Source organism: Solea solea, chromosome 11, assembly GCF_958295425.1.
Source record: "Solea solea chromosome 11, fSolSol10.1, whole genome shotgun sequence".
Taxonomy (NCBI): Eukaryota; Metazoa; Chordata; class Actinopteri; order Pleuronectiformes; family Soleidae; genus Solea; species Solea solea.
In genome coordinates this window covers 27,519,776-27,543,169 of record NC_081144.1, presented here as the reverse complement: position 1 = coordinate 27,543,169, position 23,394 = coordinate 27,519,776, and the positions used below count along the sequence as shown (strand labels likewise).

At 43.9% G+C, this 23,394-nt stretch overlaps 1 protein-coding gene across 3 annotated transcripts; it reads right to left on the bottom strand.

Moving 5' to 3' along the window:
• Nucleotides 1–7,918: 7,918 nt before the first annotated feature.
• Nucleotides 7,919–20,674, bottom strand: LOC131468961 (NACHT, LRR and PYD domains-containing protein 12-like). 3 transcript variants are annotated; one of them, XM_058643707.1, is made up of 10 exons: nucleotides 20,576–20,674; nucleotides 19,976–20,109; nucleotides 18,906–19,025; nucleotides 18,414–18,607; nucleotides 16,146–17,976; nucleotides 14,782–14,955; nucleotides 13,591–13,764; nucleotides 10,163–10,336; nucleotides 9,813–9,986; nucleotides 7,919–8,871 (listed from the first exon to the last, which is right to left on the bottom strand). In XM_058643707.1, the coding sequence occupies exons 2-10, from the start codon at nucleotides 20,104–20,106 to the stop codon at nucleotides 8,859–8,861; spliced, it is 2,985 nt and encodes a 994-aa protein (XP_058499690.1). In that variant the 5' UTR covers nucleotides 20,107–20,109; nucleotides 20,576–20,674; the 3' UTR covers nucleotides 7,919–8,858. The 3 variants fall into 3 exon arrangements, with proteins under 3 accessions (XP_058499690.1, XP_058499692.1, XP_058499691.1); XM_058643709.1 differs by having other exon boundaries at nucleotides 16,146–17,973; XM_058643708.1 differs by having other exon boundaries at nucleotides 19,976–20,106; nucleotides 20,576–20,595.
• Nucleotides 20,675–23,394: the final 2,720 nt, after the last annotated feature.

Below are 23,394 nucleotides of genomic sequence, written 5' to 3'. Positions count from 1 at the left end.
CAATTTAATATGTGTCGATGTGGATGTTGAAATAACCAAGGAGGAGAATAAATGGAGAGATGGAGGAGAGCTGGGTATAGAAGTCTGTGAAGTCTGAGAGAAATGATGAGCAGTTTTGGGGGAGACGGTAGATTATGGCGATGAGAAGTGACCGAGAACCAGGAAGTCGGAAAACCAGGGCCGTTTCTCAATACTCAAGTAAGCAAGTACAAGTAAGCAAGTACAAGTAAGCAAGTATGTACTTGCTTACTTGGGAAGTATATACTTGAGAAGTACGTTGGGAGTATATACTTGCTACGGTGTTGATAAATGAACATAAGAAATACTTTTAATAAATGCATATATATGTTGTTATTATTTTTACATTTCAAATATTTAACTTCATTTATTAATTTATTTCTATTAAAATATACAATACAAATAATACAATGTGGAAAATAGATATATTACAGCATTGTAGAGTAGTATATATAGATATATATATATATATATACATATATATGTATGACATATATGTACTTGTACTAATATATACTTATATATATAATATATAATTGAATTGAATTGAATTGAATACTACTCTACATACTATACTATACATATCTACATATTATATTTAAATACAGATACAATGACCGTGCGACTTTAATATAAATCTAAAATTCAAAGTTAAAATAAAAAACCATTAATAATATACAAACCTTCAAACTGTCAGGTCAAAACGTTTCCATTAAAAACAAAATAACACGTCAACAACAAATCTATGGATCACACCGAGCATCTAATGACAGCGACGTCTGAGCCAGCGGATCATTTCATCAGGACAGGCCGAGGTAACGCTGCTCTGTGCCGGGCACAGTGAGCGCCGGGCGTCCACAGAGGCGGAGCTGATCACCTCCGACAAACGTCGCTGCCAAACTATAAATACGTCAGATCTTCATACACAAACCACAGGTTTGAATTCTAAATGACTAATTTCTCGCCTCAAATGATGTTAAAACTTTGTTCCGGGACACAGAAAAATATTTTTTTCAGATTTATATTTCTATTATTTGCTGCTATGCTCCGCCGAAATGTATTCTGGGATACATGGCCATCGCAAGTACGCTTAAGTCACCTCCGATGCATACTTGGTAAAAATGGGCGGAGTGAGAACACTTCCGGGTTTGAGAACCGTCCTCGCTGTTCGCTTACTTGAGAATTGGAACAGCACTTGGACTGAGGCTGATGACGTTTTCACAAGTACGGGAGTACGCAAGTACGCACAAGTACGCACAAGTATGGATATTGAGAAACGGCCCAGGTGTTCAAATGATGATGTGGGTGGAATGGAGATGGTGCGGAGATTGAGTCTGTTGTGGTAGATGACTGCGATGCCTCCCCCCCTATGGTCAGGGCGGGGGTTGTCCAAATAAAGGTATCCAGATGGTGTTGTTTGGTTGAGTGCGATGTAATCTGATGGTTTATGCCAGATTTAGGTAAGACAGAGACAGAGTAAATCCAATTCATTGTCCAGTATAAATTCGTGCAGAAGGAGACTTTTATTGTTGACTGACCGGGTGTTGAGTAGAGCTGTCTTGAGAGGCTTTTGTTGTGAAGTCCTTGTGACGGAAGTTGAGACAGGGAGGAGGTTGAAATTAGTCATGTGTGCGCGGATGACGTATGCGGATGTTGTTGTCGGTATCCAAGATGGTGCGTGCTGCGGTTGCAACAGAGCGTGGGAATGCTGTTTTCGGTGGTGGAATTGAGGATGAATCTGCGACGTGAGCCACGGTGGATGTATGGGCAATGTCGGAGGAGGCAGAGCTGTTTCACTGTTGTCAAAGTGTGCGAGGAGGGAGGTGCGCGATGGTTTAGGCTGAGGAGGGGCACATCATTTATGTCACGTACACCAGTGGTCCCCAACCACCGGGCCGCGGACCAGTACCGGTCCGTGGATCAATTGGTACCGGGCCGCACAAGAAATAATTAATAATTTCCGTTTTATTTATTATCCAAGTATGAGCAATCTTTTATTTTGAAAAACCTTTTATTTTGAAAAATGACCGGATTCTCTCGGTTACATCTGTGCGCCAAAATTTAACCCACAAGCTAGCAAAATGAGTAAGAAACAGACGTCTTTGGAAAGTTTCTTTGCGAAGGGGAAAAGGCCAAGTGAAGAGACAGAAGAAGAGCCTACGACTTCCAAGAAAAAGAAAGCTTTTAAAATTTAACAGACAATACCAGGAGAGCTACTTGAAATATGGATTTATTGCGGCAGGTGATTCCCACATACCAAGCCCGCTCTGCATAATATGCGGCGACCGGCTTGGACATAAGCAACACACTTCGGGTGTCATTGTCTACCATCACTCCCAGATGGGACCGTCTCATTACAGAGAAACAAGCTCAGGGCTCCCATTGATTTGGCGTTATGGGTTAAAGTGAGTTAAAATTGTCATGCACTTTATATTCGTTTTTGTGGCGTATCGGTATCTTATTTTGCAGGCATGTTTATACGTTACCATAGCAACTAGAGTTAGCGTTAGAGCAGTGGTCGAGAAGAGGAGCGCTTGTGAGTATTAGCGGGCACACAAACATGCAGAAGCGTGATCTGACGCTTCAAACTTTATTTCAGCTGTTTAATAATAAATAATAATAATATATTACAATATAACAAAACAAGCAAAAGAAAAACGTGTACAGCAAAACCCCAAAAGTAAATGAATTACAGACAGAAATGCAGACCAGTCAGCAGGGTCGAGGGGCGACAGAAGACAGAATTCGGGTTCAAGAACAGTCAGCAGAAGTTATGATGCACAAGAACCGTAAAACACCTGCTGTCACTAGTTCAAAAGATTCAGAACTTTATGAAACAGTCAGGTTGCTGAGAGAAGAAATGGCCGAACTCAGAAGAAGCATGGCCAACACCTCAGTGTCCCCCCGTCATGCTGGGATGGGTATGAGAAGAGGATGTAAAACATGTCATGAGCAGGGAACAGTTGACGATTGTCAACACTGCTTCAAGTGTGGTCAGTCTGGACACTTTTCAAGAGGCTGTAGAGGACAAAAGGGGCTGACTGGGAAATCCGATGGCACGAATGTTACAATCCAGACTGTAACACCCCCAAAAGCATTAGCCCCAAACAAGATAGAACCAGATGACAAGGTGCATGAACTTCTCTGTGACCGTATCAGGCAGCTGGAGGCAGGGTTAGAGAGAAGTGGGATGGCTGAACAGACTGTAGGTGCCACATATTCTAGCCATCTTTCCTCACATCGCCATCCAAGCTAAGAGCACTCATTGGGAAAAAATGTATGGTGGACTGTTTCTTTGAGGATGTGGCAACACAAGCACTGTGGGACACAGGCTCGCAAGTCACAATTATTAACGAAAGCTGGAGAAAGTCTAACATTCCACATATAAGACTGCGGAGCATTGATGAACTGCTGGGTGAAGATGAAACTCTTGTTGGTAAAGCAGCAAATCAGACACCAATACCCTTTGTGGGTTGGGTCCAGCTCAAGTTCAAGCTGAGCTCCAAAGGGGTCCCAAAGCCAGAGCTTGATGTACCAGTGCTTGTTTCTAGTCAACCAGGAGTAGCAGAACCACCAATTGTCGGCTACAATGTGATTGAGCACCTGGTGATGACTGGAATGGAGCAACACCCAGACGTTACCCCTGCAGTGGTAAGAGAAGCTTTTTCCATCGATTGTAAGAAAGCAGATGTGTTAATTCACGTAGTACAGAGCCGTGATCAGAATGATAAAGAGGGCGTGGTGAAAGTTGGGAGGCTAAAGACTGTGATTTCTGCGGGCCAGACCAGAGAGGTTAAATGTACTGTGAGGACAGGTCCCCGGTCCAAAACACAGGATGTTCTTTTCGAACCAGATGAGATCCGAAAGTGGCCAGAGGGGCTTAACCTCGCTGAAACTGTCATCGGTCTACAGAAGGGAAATTGGTCGAAAATAAATATTCCAGTGACAAATGAGAGCAACCACGACATTACTCTCACCCCACGCACAGTGTTAGGTCAGCTACAGCAGGTCAAGTCTATTTACCCTGTAGATGTGAGACCAGCCAGCGCTAGCGAACACACAGCAAAACTAGACAACACTAAAGAGGGTCGAGTCTGCACAGCCAGTGCTCCTGAACACCACAAGAGGGGAAATAGGCAGTTGGACATATGCGCACCTGACTTATGGGACCCACCAGTGTCAGTTGATCACCTGACCCCAGAGCAACAGATAAAAGTGAAACAAATGTTAAGAGATGAATGTGCTGCGTTTTCAAAAGATGACAGTGATGTGGGATGTATTCCATCACTGCAGTTAAAGATCAGACTGAGTGACACAACCCCAGTAAGGCGCACCTACATCTCTGTACCCAAGCCTCTCCACAAGGAGGTGAAGGAGTATTTGGAGGACCTACTGAATAGGGGATGGATTCAGAAGTCCCGATCTCCATACTCTTCACCAATAGTCTGTGTGCGTAAGAAGGATGGGAGCTTGCGCCTTTGTGTGGATTATCGGGAGCTCAACCAAAAATCCATTCCTGACCGCCACCCAATCCCTCGAGTGCAGGATATGCTGAACACCCTGAGTGGGAGTGCCTGGTTTTCGGTGCTGGACCAGGGCAAGGCATACCATCAGGGTTTCCTTGAAGAAAGTAGTCGACCACTCACAGCCTTTATCACACCTTGGGGCCTATATGAGTGGGTAAGGATCCCCTTCGGCCTGTCCTCGGCCCCAGCAGAGTTCCAGCGCAGTATGGAAGAGTGTCTGGCAGGAGTGAGAGATGAAACATCACAGCCTTACTTGGATGACAATCTTGTCCACAGCAAGTCTTTTGAGGACCATCTGCGTGATATGAGAGAAGTGTTACGTCGTTATCAGGCACATGGAGTGAAACTGACTGCCAAAAAGTGTGAAGTGTTCAAGGACAAAGTCAAATATTTAGGCAAAATTGTATCCAGAGATGGCTATTGCATGGACCCTGCAGAAATAGCACCTGTACAAGCCCTGAAAGATCGCAAACCTGAGACGGTGGGAGACCTGCGGAAAATGATAGGGTTCCTGTCGTACTACCGACAGTACATACCAAACTTTTCACGCATTGTCAGGCCACTGTACAGTCTACTTACCACAGAGAAGACCTCTGGTAGTAAAGTCCAAGCAGCAGGATTGAGTAAGAGCAAGGGGAAGCGCAAGAAGTCAGACCAGCTATCTTCAAGCCAACCAATCACCTTGACAGGAAAACACCAACAAGTGCTCTGTCAGCTTATTGACTATCTGCTGTGTCCACCAATCTTGGGTTACCCTGACTTTGAGAAACCGTTTGTGCTGCATTGTGATGCCTCACAGGAGGGGCTTGGCGCAATATTGTATCAGAGACAACAAGGCAAGCTGGTTGTCATTGGTTATGGGTCGAGAACGCTAACTGCTCCAGAAGCTAACTATCACCTGCACTCTGGAAAGTTGGAGTTTTTGGCGATGAAATGGGCAATTTGTGAAAGATTTCGTGAGTACTTGTACTATGCGCCCTCATTTGTTGTCTATACAGATAATAACCCTCTAACCTATGTTTTGACCACAGCCAAACTCAATGCCACAACACACCGTTGGATTGCTGAATTGGCTGACTTTAAATTCTCAATAAAGTATCGTCCTGGGAGAGTCAATGGAGATGCTGATGGCTTGTCCCCAATGCCGCTGGAAAATGGAGAAGTACATGCACACATGTTCCCAGGAAATGGAGCCTGAGACAATAACAACAGTCACACAGGCACTCCAACTCAAATTTGAGGGGCATGAACCCTGGATGTGTCCAGCTACCATTGCTGCAGCATGTACTGAACATGAACCAGAACGGTTAACATCCCCAGTGGCAGAAATTTCCAATGAGGACTTAAAGAAAGCGCAAGAGGATGATCCAGTCCTGGGCAAGGTGCGAGAGTACGTCATAGCAGGACAGTGGCCTCAGTTGAGAGGAAAATATCGACGTGATGACACCACTATCCTAGCAAGAGAAAGAAACAAATTGTATGTTAACGACGATGGTATTCTGTACAGGAGGTCAGTGGCTCGAGAACAACTTGTGCTACCTGCAACATTCCATCAGCTGATCTACAAGGAGCTTCATGAGGAAATGGGACACCTTGGAGTGGAGAGAACACTAAGTCTGATCCGTGATCGATTCTATTGGCCCCATATGCAGAGAGATGTGGATCATTATGTGACCAAGGTGTGTAGCTGCCTGACACGGAAACGCCCAAGCAAGCCAACTAGAGCACCGTTGGTGAATGTGGTAACCACATATCCATTTGAGATGGTGTCAATAGATTTCTTGCATCTGGAAAGCTGTAAAGGTGGATACGAGTATATACTGGTTGTTATTGACCATTTCACGCGATTTGCTCAGGCATATGCCTGTACCAATAAGTCAGCAAAGACGGCAGCAGAAAAGATCTTCGGAGACTTTGTGCTCAAGTTTGGATTTCCGGCAAAGCTGCACCACGATCAAGGAAGGGAGTTTGAGAATAGGCTGTTTTCCAAGCTGGAAGAGTACTGTGGCATTCAAGGTTCGCGCACAACACCTTACCATCCAGCTGAGAACGGTCAGGTTGAGAGATTTAATCGAACACTCCTGTCAATGCTCAGAAATTTGACAGAGGATGCCAAGTCGGACTGGAAGAGCTCCTTAGCCAAAGTGGTGCACGCTTATAACTGTACACGCAGTGAAGCAACAGGATTTGCCCCATATTACCTCCTCTATGGTAGGAACCCCCGGCTGCCTGTTGACATTATGTTTGGCCTTGCACCAAGTGACCAGAGCACGTCTCACAGTGACTATGACAGTAAGTGGAGAAAACGGATGCAGGAAGCATACAGGCTAGCATCAGAAACATCCCAAAAGGAGCAAAAGAGAGCGAAGAGGCAGTATGACCAAAAGACTTATGGAGCTGAACTACAACCAGGGTGCAGAGTACTTGTGCGGAACTTCAGGGACAGAGGTGGACCTGGGAAGCTTCGGTCTTATTGGGAGCAACAAGTCTACATTGTGATGGAGAGGAAGCACAATGACAGTCCTGTCTACGTAGTAAAACCAGAGAAAGGCCTAGGAAAGCCTAAAACACTCCATAGGAACCTGCTGCTGCCCTGTGACTTCCTGCCTGTGGAAAGAGAGAAACAGGAGGAGAAGAAAACTGAACGGAGGAAGCAAAACAGTGACAGGGTGAGGAGAAGTCAGGCAAAACAGAAGGAAAGGGAGCCTGACAGCAGTTCAGAAGATGAGAGTAACTGGAGATTCATGAGTACACAACCAGCAGAGCTGTCTGAACACACTCGAAGTCAACTGAGAGTGGAAGCTGAAGAATTTCATCCACAAGCAGCTCGAAGGGAACTGAGTCAAGGAAGTGAGGAAGGAGATTGTCCAGATGAGGTTGGAGTACGGGTGGAAATATGGAATGTCGGGACGACATTTATGTTGGAGGGGAGAGTGTGGGGCTCATAATAATGTGGGCAATATAAGCGGACACCCCCCCATTCTTAGTTCTGTGTACTATATCCTAATTTCTTTGTTGTCATAATTTTTATTTATTTATTTGTTTATGGACATTTGTGCTCAAGACAAGCTTATATTTCCAGTAGGTTAAGATGTTGATATAATGAGTGAAACTTTCACAGGCACTCTAAGGCAGCTAAAGGGTCCTAAAAGTGAAGTGCAACGTAGTGTTTTATCAATTTGAGGACCCCCCAGCCAGCCTGCATGTCGCGATGTTATCGTGCTGATGTGCTTGTGTCTCTGTGTATCACAGTAAAGGATTTGAAACTCATGCACGCCTGAGAGTATTCCTTTTTTTCTCAAGTGTGCAACACGTGTCAGCTGGCGTTTGAGAGGGTAAATCGAGCCCTCTGTGGGGACCCACTTTTATACACTCCGAACTTTTCTCTCCCTTTCATCCTGCAGACCGATGCCTCGAACAGCGGGCTGGGGGCCGTTTTGTCCCAGGAGGTGGAGGGGGTCGACCGCCCCGTACTGTACATTAGCTGGAAGCTGGCTCAGCGGGAGGTGAACTACAGTACAGTGGAAAAAGAGTGCCTCGCCATACGGTGGGCGGTTGGTGCCCTCCGCTACTACCTCCTGGGGCGCCCATTCACCCTCTCGTCGGACCATGCCCCGCTCCAATGGCTACACGCATGAAAGATGCCAACGTGCGGATCACTCGCTGGTATCTGGCGTTACAGCCCTTCCGGTTCAAAGTGATCCATAGGCCGGGTAACCGCATGGTCGTGGCTGACTTTCTCTCCTGCTCCAAGGAGGGGGGGGGAGTGGGCTGGCGGCCTAAGTCGGGCGATGGGGGTATGTGGCAGTGGGTTATGGTTAGAGCGGCGACTGCTGGAGGAGAGGGAGGAGTGGCTCATCTGGTGATCAGACAGCTGGACAGAATCAGGTAATCAGTCAGCTATATAAGCACACTTGTAACCTGGTTCTGGGCTCTTGCAGTAGGCTGGGTCCACAGAGAGAAGCGAGGAGAGACGAGCTCATGTTGTTCACAAGTCGACTCTCACCTCCTTTAAAACCTGCGTTTTCACTGAAATGCAGGTTTTTTCCCTTGCAGCCATATCAGTTTGAAAACTACATTCGATCATCAAAGCAGCGATAGCATTTGTCTTTTTTACAAAATATCATGTCTCTGGGTGTCCTCAAGAAGAACACCGTACAAGAATATGTGTGTGTTCTTGTATTTGTATTTGTTTCATAGGAGCTGAGTCATTCTATATATTTCAAAAGCATTATTTAAAAACTCATCAGTAGACAACATAGATACATTTAACTGATGTACACACACACGCGCACGCACACACACTTATCACGTTCATGACTTCCACCTGTTGAGAGAAGACGACAAAGAAGAAGAGTCAGAGTCAGTGATGCAGCTCAGGTGTGGACAGATGTCTTAAAAGAAGAGAATGACAACTTCATGTAAGCTTTAATAAACAGTAACAAACAACAGTTTGAATGAAATCCCTGCTGCTCCTGCTTCACTACTGCTGTGTTTAAAACACAAAGGTCAAATTCACTCTCTCTGTACTTACGTACTTACACTAACTCTTAGTTTGTTTCATGTCTTTTTCATTTGTTTCCATGTCTTGTCACTAGTTCTCCTGTCATCTTTCTTCCATGCAATCAACTCATTTCCCTCACCTGGTTTTCCATTGGCTCATTAGTCCCTCAGTGATTATATAGCAGCCCATTTTCAGATGGTCTTGTGTTGGTTTTTTGCTCCAGCATTTCTAGTTAGTCTTCTTGTTCTGATGTGTTTGCCTGTTTGTGACTGATTTCCTGCTTTTGGACTTAGTAATCTGCGTTTTCCTGCCTCGTTGTCGTGCTTTTGGGTTCTCCCTTGCCAAGGTGTCAATTCTTAAAGTCAGAGAAGACTCACTTTCATTTCTTTGCTTGTGATAAAGATCATTTCTTTATATTTTGCTCATTTCTTGATGCTTTTGTCAGAGTTTGAAGGAAAATGACGTTCCAGTCTGAAAGTGGCTACTTTGACGTTTTCTAACCAAACAAGATGTGCTGCTGTTTTTACAGTGTATGATACAGTGGATCTATAATCTGTGATGAAGTCAAACTACAAACAGCTGATGGACGCTCATCATGTGAGGCGCTCGGCTCTAGTCTGTGAGTAGCAGCAGCTCGTGGCTCGTCTGTTGTCTCTCTGTGTCTTTGTGTCCAATCATGAAGTCTGTCACTATTGTGCTGTCACAGCTTCACTGAGGAAACACTGATGTTTGTCTGACTGTGATTAGAACAACACTCTACTCACCTCAGAGTCTCCAGTCTGTAGTCTGGACTCTTCTGAAGATCACACAGAGGCTTCACTGCTGAATCCTGCAGCTGGTTCAGACTCAGGTTCAGGTCTCTCAGGTGTGAGGGGTTGGACTTGAGAGCTGAGACCAGAGAAGAACAGCTGATCTCTGTCAACCTGCAGCGACACAACCTGAATAAAGAATAAAACATGAGACTTTAGAACAATGTGTGTGTGTGTGTGTGTGTGTGTGTGTGAGACTGTGTGTGTGTAAGGAGTTTATTTTATTCATCAGTGAATAAAATGAGTTTAATGTAAATGAAATGAAAGTTTAAAAAAACAACAGCAGCTTCAGTCAGTGAACTCACCACAGAGTCTCCAGTCTACAATGTGGACTCTCCAGTCCAGAACACAGCAGCTTCACTCCTGCATCCTGCAGCTTGTTCTTACTTAGGTCCAGGTCTCTCAGGTGGGAGGAGTTGGACTTCAGAGCTGAGACCAGAGAAGAACAGCTGATCTCTGTCAAACTGCAGCCCCTCAACCTGAATAAAGAATAAAAGTGTTTTGTTCAGCAGGTGAATTTTAATCTGTGAGTCAAATATCAGCTGTGAGGATGAAAATGTATTTGAACATTTTCTACAGTGTATTTAGAAAGCATGAGTCATGTGACTGTGAGACACACGAGTGTGTGAAGGTTCAGTTCAAGTGAACGTGAAGAATAAAGACGTTTGACGCAAAGAAACAGCAGCAAAATGACAAAGAAGTCACAGGTGAATTTCAACACAGCCTCACTTTTCACGTCAAGTTCAACTCAATGAAATGAATCAATGATAAGAAGCAGAAACAGGTGGAGTCTGTGTGCAGGCTGTACACTGAGAGGTTCAATACTGCCCTCTACACTTCAAAGTCCTGAATCACACTTCTTCTCTATGGAGGACCAAAAGGGACCAAATTAAATGAATAAATACACCATTAAATCATTCATTAAATGTGTCATTAAATACATTTATTTAATTAAAGACACATTTCATTATTTAATAACACATTTCATTATTTAATGACACATTTCATTATTTCATGGTCCGTGTTGCAGTGGATCATTAATTGATTTTTATCTGTCAAACTCGCCCATCAAAGTCAGAGGGCGGGGCTAACGCTGATCGAGTCTGATTTATTGCTTTGCTCTGAAATGGCATGGCTGCCATGTATCACAGCATAGCAGCAGAGAAAAGAAATATAAACCTGAAATAAATATTTTTCAGTTTTAAGATCATTTGAGCCGAGAAATGAGTCATTTAGAATTCAAAAATGTGGTTTGTGTATTAAGATATGATGTATTATATATAGTTTGGCAGCGACGGTATCGGAGGTGATCAACTTCGCCTCAGCGGACGCTCGGTGATTAGTGTCCGAAGGAGAGCAGCGTTACCTTGAATCCACACTTGGAGGATCCAGCCTTATGAACTGAGACACAGCTGATTTGAAGACGAGAGGAAGCTCCTGTTTGTAAACAGTCACAGCTGTGACATCATCAACAACACTCATTCTGATTGGCTACATGTGAACGTGTCAGAGGAGAAAGTGAAAAACATCAAGTTCAGTCAGAAAAGGTTGCAGCTTTATGGGGTTAAATTTGTTTCAATAATATTTGTATATGTGCAGAGGGTGACCCACACATGTTTCTTGATCTGTTTTGAGATCCACAAATAAAAAAATCCTATTTGTAACTTGTACATTGATTTTTATAAATATAGGTGTGTATTTGTCAATAATATGACATTTGTAAAACTGAAAATTGCATTTGTGAATTGTGATTCTGCATTTGTGGATCGCCACCACACGCATTCCTCTCTTTCCACAGTTAGGGATTTTTGAGACGTTATATTTGTCTCAATAATGCCTCCCTTCATCAGCAGGTGGCAGTGTTGTACAAGTACAATCTAGCTAAAGTGACAATGCACTCCATGGCATGGATGTATTATGAGAACTTGATAGAGCTCCGCCCCTTTCGGTGCGTAAGTTAAAATGGTCAATTTAATGGTTCTTGCTTTTACGTGTTGTTACAGGAATGATGTTGTTTTCTTGGACGATTTTTGCTTGATTTTCCATTCACTGATATACTGTATGCTAATAACTGTCACAGGACTCAGGGATTTTATATATTATTGTCCAAGAAAATAATTTCAACATGAAGTACTTTTATGATGAATAAAAAAACAATTCCATTGAATGAGACCATGCATATGATTTTGGTCTCATTGCTATGCTTTGTATTTTGATTTAAATTTCAAAGTTCACATTTCTAACTGTTTTTGTAGGTGGTTTACAAATAAAGCTAACTTATCATTATAATTACAATTAATGGTACATATAATAATAATCATCAAATATTAATATAAAGTCAGGCCAGAAAACCTGCAGACTCACAATCATATTATTAGGAACAATAACAACGTGGTGAACGTAATTTTATAACTCCAAACTCTTTCACTCTAATTCATGTGTTCATCACATTCATCAGTAACTTTATGAACCGATCATGATGATAAGACAAGCAGCCTCCCCGGGAATCAGTGGTGATGTGAGCGCAGGTCTCAGTGCATCACACGGTCACAGCTCCACAGTTCAAACCGCCATCTGCCCCGTGTCAGTATGACTCCACACGGCAGGTCGTTAACTCATTGGCTGCCATTGACTGCTATAGATGTCCACTGCTCTGAAAATGGCTGGCAGCCAATTAATACATCGATAATAAGTTTGAAAATAAATGCGAATGAGCGACGAATAAATAACTAAAACCTGCTTTGTTGTAATATTTTAAAAAATGTAAAAGAATTGCCTTCATTTATTAACATTTCTCATAAGGTTTTCACATCGTACGGTTCCCTGACAGTAGCGCCGTTCCCAAGACACGCTTTAGTGTGCTCGTACACAGCTGTGACGTCACTCTGAGAAATAAGATGTTTCCGGGCTTTTTATGGCCTTTAGGAAGGTTTTACAACTGTGAAACTTCATGAATTAAAAATGTAGATTATAAAGATCAATAGATGCCTGTGTCCATGTCTCGAGGTGTCCTGTGGACACTTTTATAGGCGTCTCTTTTACTATTGTGCTCAATGGGAAAATTGCTTTTAGTATTTTTTGTTGCAGTACCACGAGTGGCCACCATGACAAAATTGTCTTCAAGGCAGAGGGGGCGGAGCTCTATCCAGTTCTCATGATGCCATGGAGTTCATTGTCACTTTAGCTAGATTGTACTTGTACAACACTGCCACCTGCTGATGAAGGGAGGCATTATTGAGACAAATATAACGTCTCAAAAATCCCTAACTGTGGAAAGAGAGGAATGCGTGTGGTGGCGATCCACAAATGCAGAATCACAATTCACAAATGCAATTTTCAGTTTTACAAATGTCATATTATTGACAAATACACACCTATATTTGTAAAAATCAATGTACAAGTTACAAATTGGATTTTTTTATTTGTGGATCTCAAAACACGCATTCAGATCAAGAAACACGTGTGGGTCACCCTCTGCACATATACAAATATTATTGTAACAAATTTAACCCCATAAAGCTGCGACTGACGTGAAAACTACAGCGACTGAAACACTTTAGAAAACAAAAAACACGTCAGCTGTGAAAAGATCCTGATTCTACATCTGAGGGAAGAAAAAGTGGAAACATGGAACAACCATCACTGATTCAACTCATGTGACAACATGAATGACTTTCAATTGTGGCGTAAACATCTGAAATTTACAACAGTAATAGAGAGTCAGTGAACTCACCACAGAGTCTCCAGTCTACAATGTGGACTCTCCAGTCCAGAACACAGCAGCTTCACTCCTGAATCCTGCAGCTTGTTCCAGCTCAGGTTCAGTTTTCTCAGGTGTGAGGGGTTGGACTTCAGAGCTGAGACCAGAGAAGAACAGCTGATCTCTGTCAAACTGCAGTCACACAACCTGAATAAAGAATAAAAGTGTTTTGTTCAGCAGGTGAATTTTAATGTGTGAGTCAAATATCAGCTGTGAGGATGAAAATGTATTTGAACATGTTCTACAGTGTATTTAGAAAGCATGAGTCATGTGACTGTGAGACACACGAGTGTGTGAAGGTTCAGTTCAAGTGAACGTGAAGAATAAAGACGTTTGACGCAAAGAAACAGCAGCAAAATGACAAAGAAGTCACAGGTGAATTTCAACATAGCCTCACTTTTCACATCAAGTTCAACTCAATGAAATGAATCAATGATAAGAAGCAGAAACAGGTGGAGTCTGTGTGCAGGCTGTACACTGAGAGGTTCAATACTGCCCTCTACACTTCAAAGTCCTGAATCACACTTCTTCTCAACATCTTTACAATTCTATATTTTACACTTGATTTGATTCTTTGATTCATCTGTGTTTAGTAAACCAGCTTAAAGGTGCATTACCACCACCTTTATTGCTGCAAAGAATTCTGGGACACGGTCGTCCGCCAAAGATACACCAGATGAATCCTTCATGACGAGTCATGTGACAGTTGGGACACGCCCATGCCACGGTGCTGTGACACATGTTGACAACATCTGGACCATGAGTCCACACTTGGAGGATCCAGCCTTATGAACTGAGACACAGCTGATTTGAAGATGAGAGGAAGCTCCTGTTTGTTTGAAAACTGTCACAGCTGTGACATCATCAACAACACTCATTCTGATTGGCTACATGTGAACGTGTCAGAGGAGAAAGTGAAAAACATCAAGTTCAGTCAGAAAAGGTCAAAGCTGCGACTGACGTGAAAACTACAGCGACTGAAACACTTTAGAAAACAAAAAACACGTCAGCTGTGAAAAGATCCTGATTCTACATCTGAGGGAAGAAAAAGTGGAAACATGGAACAACCATCACTGATTCAACTCATGTGACAACATGAATGACTTTCAGTTGTGGATTAAACATCTGACATTTACAACAGTAACAGAGAGTCAGTGAACTCACCACAGAGTCTCCAGTCTACAATGTGGACTCTCCAGTCCAGAACACAGCAGCTTCACTCCTGAATTCTGCAGCTTGTTCTCACTCAGGTCCAGGTCTCTCAGGTGGGAGGGGTTAGACTTCAGAGCTGAGGCCAGAGAAGAACAGCTGATCTCTGTCAAACTGCAGCCCCTCAACCTGAATAAAGAATAAAAGTGTTTTGTTCAGCAGGTGAATTTTAATGTGTGAGTCAAATATCAGCTGTGAGGATGAAAATGTATTCGAACATTTTCTACAGTGTATTTAGAAAGCATGAGTCATGTGACTGTGAGACACACGAGTGTGTGAAGGTTCAGTTCAAGTGAACGTGAAGAATAAAGACGTTTGACGCAAAGAAACAGCAGCAAAATGACAAAGAAGTCACAGGTGAATTTCAACACAGCCTCACTTTTCACATCAAGTTCAACTCAATGAAATGAATCAATGATAAGAAGCAGAAACAGGTGGAGTCTGTGTGCAGGCTGTACACTGAGAGGTTCAATACTGCCCTCTACACTTCAAAGTCCTGAATCACACTTCTTCTCAACATCTTATAATTCTATATTTTACACTAGATTTGATTCTTTGATTCATCTGTGTTTAGTAAACCAGCTTAAAGGTGCATTACCACCACCTTTATTGATGCAAAGAATTCTGGGACACGGTCGTCCGCCAAAGATGTCTAACTGCAGTCAAACTGCAGCCCCTCAACCTGAATAAAGAATAAAAGATGAGACTTTAGACAAAGTTGCTGCTTGAAACCAGTAGTATTGTTATTATTATTAATATGATACTATAATTAAAGTTGATATCAGTCTAATGTTTATGTCTCATTAATAGAACATCAATAACATTGTAGTTGTATAAAAATGTCATAAGTCCTGTTTAAACTTAGAAGCTGACACAACTGTTATATTTCTGCTCCTGGTCTCTCTCTTCTGTCTCTGCCTCACCTCCCTCTTTCACTTTCTCTCCCCCTCCTCTCCTCTGTCCTCCATTTTGTCCTTTCACCACAACCGGTCGAGGCAGATGCTGCACATGTTTGAGTCTGGTTCTGTCACAGATTTTCAATCCACTGCCCCCTAGTGTTTGTTCATTGTGTGAACTGTTGGTTTCTCTTGTCTTTCTGTCTTATCATGAACAGAGACTTGAGAGAATGTTGTGATTTGGTGTTTTCATTCAGTTCAAAACAAGAATCACAACCAGCTGACAAATCTTCACTTTCATCATTTAAAACATCTCCAGAAACAAACTGAGAAGAATGAGAAGAACTGACTTCTGTGTGTATTTGATAAACCAACCATGAATAATCACTGACTGATGATGTTATTGATCATGTCTGAACTCACTCAGCTATCCTGCAGTTCCTCACAGCTGGAATCAGTCTCTGTTTCCCCTGGTCTGATGTTCTGTACTTGCTCAGGTCCAACTCATCCAGAACCTCCTCAGACATCTGCAGCATGTAGGCCAGAGCTGAGCAGTGGATCTCAGAGAGTTCCTGTTCTCTGTTCTTTGACTTCATGAACTCTTGGATCTCCTGATGCACTGATTGCTCGTTCATCTCTGTCAGACAGTGGAAGATGTTGATGCTTCTGTCAGGTGAGATGTTCTCTGTGTTCATCTTCTTCAGGTTCTCAATGACCCTCTGGATGATTTCTGGACTGTTCTGAGTCTGACCCAGCAGACCGCCTAAGAGTCTGTGGTTGGACTCCAGACAGAGTCCATGAAGGAAGCGAACAAACAGGTCCAGGTGACCATTTTCACTTTGAAGGGATTTCTCCATGGCCGCTTTCAGGAACACATCCAGAGATAATTCACTCTCAGCAACGGTTCCAAAAAATGAGGAGAGGTTGTTAATAAAATTAGATTTCCTCAGGAAGGTCTTCAGGACCTTTTTCTTCTTGTTGGTGAAACAGTGGAACATGTAGACTGCAGCCAGAAACTCCTGAACGCTCAGATGAACAAAGCAGTAGACTGATTTCTGGAAGATCACGCTCTCTCTTCTGAAGATCTCTGTACAAACTCCTGAGTACACCGAGGCCTCTGTCACACTTAGACCACACCGCTCCAGGTCTTTTTGGTAGAACATGATGTCTCCTTTCTGCAGATGTTCAAAGGCCAGCCTCCCCAGCTTCAGAACGAAGTCCCTGTCGGCCTCTGTCAGCTCCCGTGGACTCGTCTCACGTCCTTTATCGTACTTGTTCTTCTTCCTCTTTGTCTGAACCAGAAGGAAGTGTGAGTACAGGTCGGTCAGGGTCTTGGGCAGCTCTCCTTTCTGCTCTGTGGTCAACATGTGCTCCAGAACTGTAGCACTGATCCAGCAGAAGACTGGGACTTGACACATGATGTGGAGGCTCCTGGACGTCTTGATGTGTGAGATGATTCTGCTGGACAGATCTTCAGTTCTGGATCTCTTCCTGAAGTACTCGTCCTTCTGGTCGTCAGTGAAGCCTCGTACTTCTGTTACCCTGGCAACACATGTAGGAGGGATCTGATTGGCTGCTGCAGGTCGAGAGGTTATCCAGACGAGAGCCGAGGGAAGCAGATTCCCCTGGATGAGGTTGGTCAGCAGCACGTTGACTGATGACCTGTGTGTGATGTCAGAAACCAGCGTCCTGCTGCTGAAGTCCAGTGAGAGTCTGCTTTCATCCAGGCCGTCAAAGATGAACAAAGGTTTACAGACAGCGAGCTTCTCTGCTCTGACCTTCTCTAATGTTGGATAGAAAACATGGAGCAGCGTGAGAAGACTGTGCTGCTGATCGCTGATCAGGTTCAGCTCCCTGAACGAGAGCACGATCAGCAGATTCACATTCTGGTTTTCCAAACCCTCTGCCCAGTCCAGAGAGAACTTCTGCACCGAGAAGGTTTTTCCAACACCAGCGACGCCGTTGGTCAGGACGACTCTGATGCTCCCCTGCTGGTCAGGTAAGGCTTTAAAGATGTCGCAACACTTGATGGGAGTGTCCTGGGCCATCCTCTTCTTGGAGGTCGTCTCCAGCTGCACCACCTCATGTTGAGTATTGACCTCTTCACTCTGTCCCTCTGTGATGTAGAGCTTAGTGAAGATCCTGTTCAGGAGGGTTCTACTTCCTGTTCCTTCAGTTCCTTCAGTCACATGTTCAAATCTCCTCCTCAGACTGATCTTATGTTCATCTAGAACCTTCTGCAGAAGAACATCTGCTGAAAGACAAGAGACAAAGAATTTGAGCAGCTGAGGATTATTTTCATCAGCCACAGAAAAACTAAAAAAGTGTTTTAATAAAAAAACCCTGACAATGTCACGTCTTTATGTGATATTGTTGTATTCTGAAAGACAAAATCATTCTAGAATAACTGTGATGACTGTGAAGGAAAGTGTATCATCTGCATAGAAAACAACAACAATAATAGAAAAGCTGGAAAATGAGTGTAAACAATCCTGTGTTGAACCTGTAGGGGGCAGCAGAGGATTAAACTGAATCATCTTCATTATCACTTTCATTAACATGAGGAACAGATTTCACCTTGAAACATTTTTCTCTTGTTCTTTCATTTTAAAAGTTTGTTGGTCTTTGTTTATGAAAGTGAAAGTGATGAAGAACAAATGTGAATGATCTGTTTGGTCTCATGCTCTTTACCTGGTCCTGGTCTGGGTCTCTGTCCACACTGGGGACAGCAGGAGTCTCCTGGTGGACAAGACTGGTCCCAGTATGAGGAGATGCAGCGTTTGCAGAACCAGTGACCACAGCTGGTGGAGACTAGATCCTTCAGGACGTCCTGACACAGAGGACAGCGGGACGTCTGCTCGTCCACAGAAACAGCAAACTGGTTTCTGTGAAGACATTTCTTTATCACTGACATGTCGGGGACAGGTGGACATGTGTGGCTGAGACGGACAGTGAATGAAAATACTCGTCCCTCAACAGTTTGTTTGTTGACCTTCATAAACTGAAGCAAACGTTGAGTTCAGTGACGACTTGAGACACGAGACAAACTTGTGAGACATTCTGGGTTTATGTCCTTACATCTTTGTCTCACAGTGGTTCTGATGGACTGTTGTAAAGTTCTAAAGCTCTCTGACTCATCACTCGTGTGTGTGTGTGTGTGTTGCAGGACAAAGTTTCTCTTACTTTGTGTTTGAGGCTCCAGGTTCATGACTGAAGGTTGGGGGTAGATCTTTGGACATGTCACTCTTCAGAGACAGACCACTGGGTCCTGGAGACTCTGGTCTCCGTCTCTGGTTCTGACGTCTGCAAACACAAACATCATATCCATCACTGATGATGAAGACACTTTGATCAGAAAGCAGCCTCAGTGGTCAGTGTGACCTCCAGAGTAGACCTGACCTGCAGGTTTAGGTCTGGTATGCTAATGTTAGCCAGGTTAGCCAGTGGACATGATGCTTTCATGTATGTTTAGTGAAGAAGAATCAAAGTGATGGACCTCCTGTCTGTGTCGGGAGGGTAAGGGTTAGTGTCAAAAGAATTGAGATCCATAGGAAGGAGATCGGAGTCAGCTCAGTGTCCAAACAAGGGTTTAATCTTGTACAAGAGGAGCATTCACAAAGCAACACAGGCCAGTTAGACAGTGAAGACTCCCTGTCTTGGAGGAAACACATGGTATTTATCTGTCTCAATGGTCTGCTATCACCCTGCCATGAGGTGCAGACCCCTGCCTCTGTGGGTCTGTTATCACCTTGCCCTAAGTCGCTGACCCATTGTCTCTATTCACAAGTCACATCAAACAGTTCCTAAAACAATACAAATCGTCACTGGTCTCAGGTCACATCAAACGGTTGCATTGAACATTTGTCTTCATGTATTACATGAGGTACATAATTCCCATAATAGTTAGGGTTAGGGTTCACTTCATCTCTGAAGTGAACTGTTCATGAATAAATTCCTTGCATACTTGTTGTGTTGGTTAATTTAAGTCATTTATTTTAGTTTCTTATCAATAAGCTTTGATTCTTTCTATTCTCTTAGAACTGCTTTGCTTGTTTCTATAGAGAATTCTGGTAAATCACCCGTTTCTAAATAAACTGAGTTGACTTGCTGCAGTGGAAATGTAGAGAAACCGGTTTGAGAAAAATGTTTTTCTGTTTCTATGATGATGACACACAACAGGAACGCAGCCAATGATACGACTGAAGGAGCAGGAAGAGTTTTTCTCTGTTACAGGTTTGAAGAAGCTCTCTTACTTTGTGTCTGAGGCTCCAGGTTCATTACTGAAGTTCAGAGGGACGCCTTTGGACTGGTTAGACTTCACAAACAGACAACTGGGTCCTGGAGACTCTGCTGAGTCCTCGTCTTCCTCCACACGACCACTCATCTTCTGAGAGAGAGACAGACAGACAGACAGACAGAGAGAGAGAGAGAGACAGAGAGAGAGAGAGAGACAGAGAGTGTGAGAGTTTTCTCTGATCTTATTTAAAGCGACTGTGTAGTATTTTTTATGTATGAAGTGTTTCATTATAAGTGAACGCACACTTACCTGCATAAATGACACCTGGTTTGACTGGTTTGACATGTGTAACAGACTTAGTCAGAATCAACTTATTGTCATAGATTAAGACTTGCTTTTTAAGAACTCACAATAGTGTGTCGATACTGTACAGTCCGTAACAAAACTCAGGGACTAACGGTAGGTAAACAGTGTCAAAGGATGATCTTATCTTATCAAGCTTTCAGAGACATTGAGCAGAAATATTCATAAAAAATCTCCATAATCCAACACTGACAAAAACAGCGACAAGACACTTTTTTGTACATCAAAAGAAAAACACAACAGGAAGTTTTACCTTGTCTAACCACTTTGGCCGTGTATCTTCTGCCTTCCTCAGAACTGTCACCTGAGGTGAGGTGATCACGTACCTTATCAGCTGTTAAGGAGGCGTGATCTTCCTGTCAGGGTTGACGACTCGACCACGCCTCTGGTTGCTGCTCCTCCAGTCTTAATCTACGATACTAAGTTTATTCTGTCTGTTATGCGGACATCAAATCAGGATGAGAAGGTGTGGCTAAGTCAAGTCGGGTGTAACTGATCCTGATAAGTGCATGTTCACGTCTATTTGAAGTAGACCGTGAGGTCGAGCACAGATTTCCTCGTGCAGAAATGGAGAAGAGATCTCTGAAGGGTCTAACCCTGTAGATCTCTAACCCTAACCCAACTCTGAACAGTCTAACCCTGAAGATCTCTAACCCTAACCCAACTCTGAAGGGTCTAACCCTGAAGATCTCTTACCCTAACCCAACTCTGAAGGGTCTAACCCTGAAGATCTCTAACCATAACCCATCTCTGAAGGGTCTAACCCTAAAGATCTCTAACCCTAACCAAACTCTGAAGGGTCTAACCCTGTAGATCTCTAACCCTAACCCATCTCTGAAGGGTCTAACCCTGTAGATCTCTAACCCTAAACCAACTGTGAAGGGTCAGCGGGCCTGATCTTGAAAGGCTGCTTTTCCACTGACAATAGTAGGGGGCAGTGGAGCCCCCCAATCTCCACACAACAAGATATTTACCCGTCACAATGACAGTGAAGATGTTAAATTAGAAAAATCCGATCCTGTCGTTTGGTTGATTTATTTTGTTTACTTTTATTGTGATTTTCAATCATTTTTCCACAGAGTCATGAGGGGACTTTTATGACTTTTATGTCCATTCCAGCTGTTGCCATACATGTAAGAAAGCACCAGGAGGCAGTATTAGAGTCGGACGAATTCATTCTGTCAGGTTCTGAGATATTTTGATTGATCTCCATGGATTTAAAGTGAGCAGTGAACAGTTTGAAAACGGCGTGTACACTGTTCATTTTCCTGCCAACATGGTGTTGTCAACCAGCTATGTCATGTGACCTCTTTTTTCAGCTTGCATTTTAATGTTTTGTTTATTTATAATATTTTGTGTTCTATCCCGAATAAACTGAACTGAGGAAGTTTCATCTGACTGTCATTTTCTGCAGCTGCCTGACCCTGCACTGCCCTCTGCTGGTGAATACTAACTAATAACTCATAATTCACCCACAAACTGAAAAAAAATGCCTGTGATGAAAGTGACTTCTTTATGTTTTCACCTCTGCCCTGCATGACTCAGCAGCACGCACTGCCCACACAATAACACACACACACACACACACACAGTCATCAGACTGCCTTCCAGGTGACACACACACAGGTCCTGAAGGTTCTGAAGAAGGTGAACCCCCACAAAGCGGTGGGACCCGACGGAGTGCCTCCCAGAGTACTGAAGGCCTGTGGAGAACAACTGGCCAGTGTGTATACCGATATCTTCAACACATCTTGTCACATTTGTACCCAAATGTTTAAATGCACTTATTGTAAGTCGCTTTGGATAAAAGCGTCTGCTAAATGACATGTAATGTAACATCACTATCTCAGGCTGTAGTCCCCCGTATCTTCAAAACCTCCACCATCATACCAGTCCCTAAAAGACCACACACACCCACCCTAAATGACTTCAGGCCAGTGGCACACCAGTCGCCATGAAGTGCCTGGGAAAATTAGTCCTCACCCACATCAACAACATGGTTCCAGACACTGTCGACCCCCTCCAGTTCGCCTACCGCCCCAACCGATCAGTGGACGACGCGGTAGCATTAGCTCTTCACCACATCCTACAACACCTGGAGAGCAGCAGAGCGTATGCCAGGATGCTCTTCCTGGACTACAGCTCTGCATTTAACACTATCCATCCAGGCAGACTGATCGTGAAGTTGGCAGACCTTGGAGTCCCTACTCCCACCTGCAACTGGATCCTGGACTTCCTGACCGAAAGGCCCCAGGCGGTGAAGATGGGAGGACGGGTGTCTGCCGAAATCAGAGTCAGCACCGGATCACCACAGGGCTGCTGCCTCAGCTCCAAACTCTTCACCCTGTACACACATGACTGTGTCTCCACTCAGGACAGCTCCATCATCATTAAATACGCTGATGACACCACCATCCTGGGGCTCATCAAGGGGGGAGACGAGTCAGGATACAGGGCCCTGGTCAACAACATCGTTGTCTATGGAGAGGAGAACGACCTCCTCCTCAACACAGACAAGACCAAGGAATTAATCCTGGACTTCAGGAAGAACCCCCCCCCCCCCCCCCCCCTCTACAGCCTCTATTCATTAGTGGGACCGAGGTGGAGAGGACAGACAGCTACAGATTCCTGGGACTGCAGGTCACATCTGACCTGAGCTGAGCTTGTAACACTACAGCCACAGTGAAAAAAGCCCAGCAAAGACTGTACTTCATCAGGCTGCTCAGGAAAGCTGGACTGAACCACCGCCCTCTCACCCTGGCCTACAGAGGACTGATAGAGAGCATCCTCACCGCAGGCATCACTGTCTGGTACGGAAACACCACACAGGCAGAGAGGAAGGCTCTGCAGAGAGTCATAAAGACTGCGGAGAGGATTATTGGGACACAGCTTCCTACCATGGACTCCATGTATATACGCAGCGTTGTAGGAAAAGAGCAGAGGGAATCATCAGAGACTCACTCCACCCCGCTCACTTTCTGCTCAAACACAAATGCTGCAAGTACAACCTGAGGCACAGCAGAGCGGACAGCATTATAACACACAGAACTCGCTTTTTTAACAGCTTTTTCC

Bases quoted from the DNA above. Each gene is read 5' to 3' on its own strand.
- LOC131468961 (XM_058643707.1), bottom strand. From the start codon at position 20,106: ATGAGTGGTCGTGTGGAGGAAGACGAGGACTCAGCAGAGTCTCCAGGA. The intron at 18,608-18,905 runs GTAAGAGAAACT...ATGTCTTCACAG, and splicing joins CCTGGAGCCTCAAACACAAA to AAACCAGTTTGCTGTTTCTG. The intron at 13,765-14,781 runs GTGAGTTCACTG...TTCTTTATTCAG, and splicing joins TGTAGACTGGAGACTCTGTG to GTTGTGTGACTGCAGTTTGA.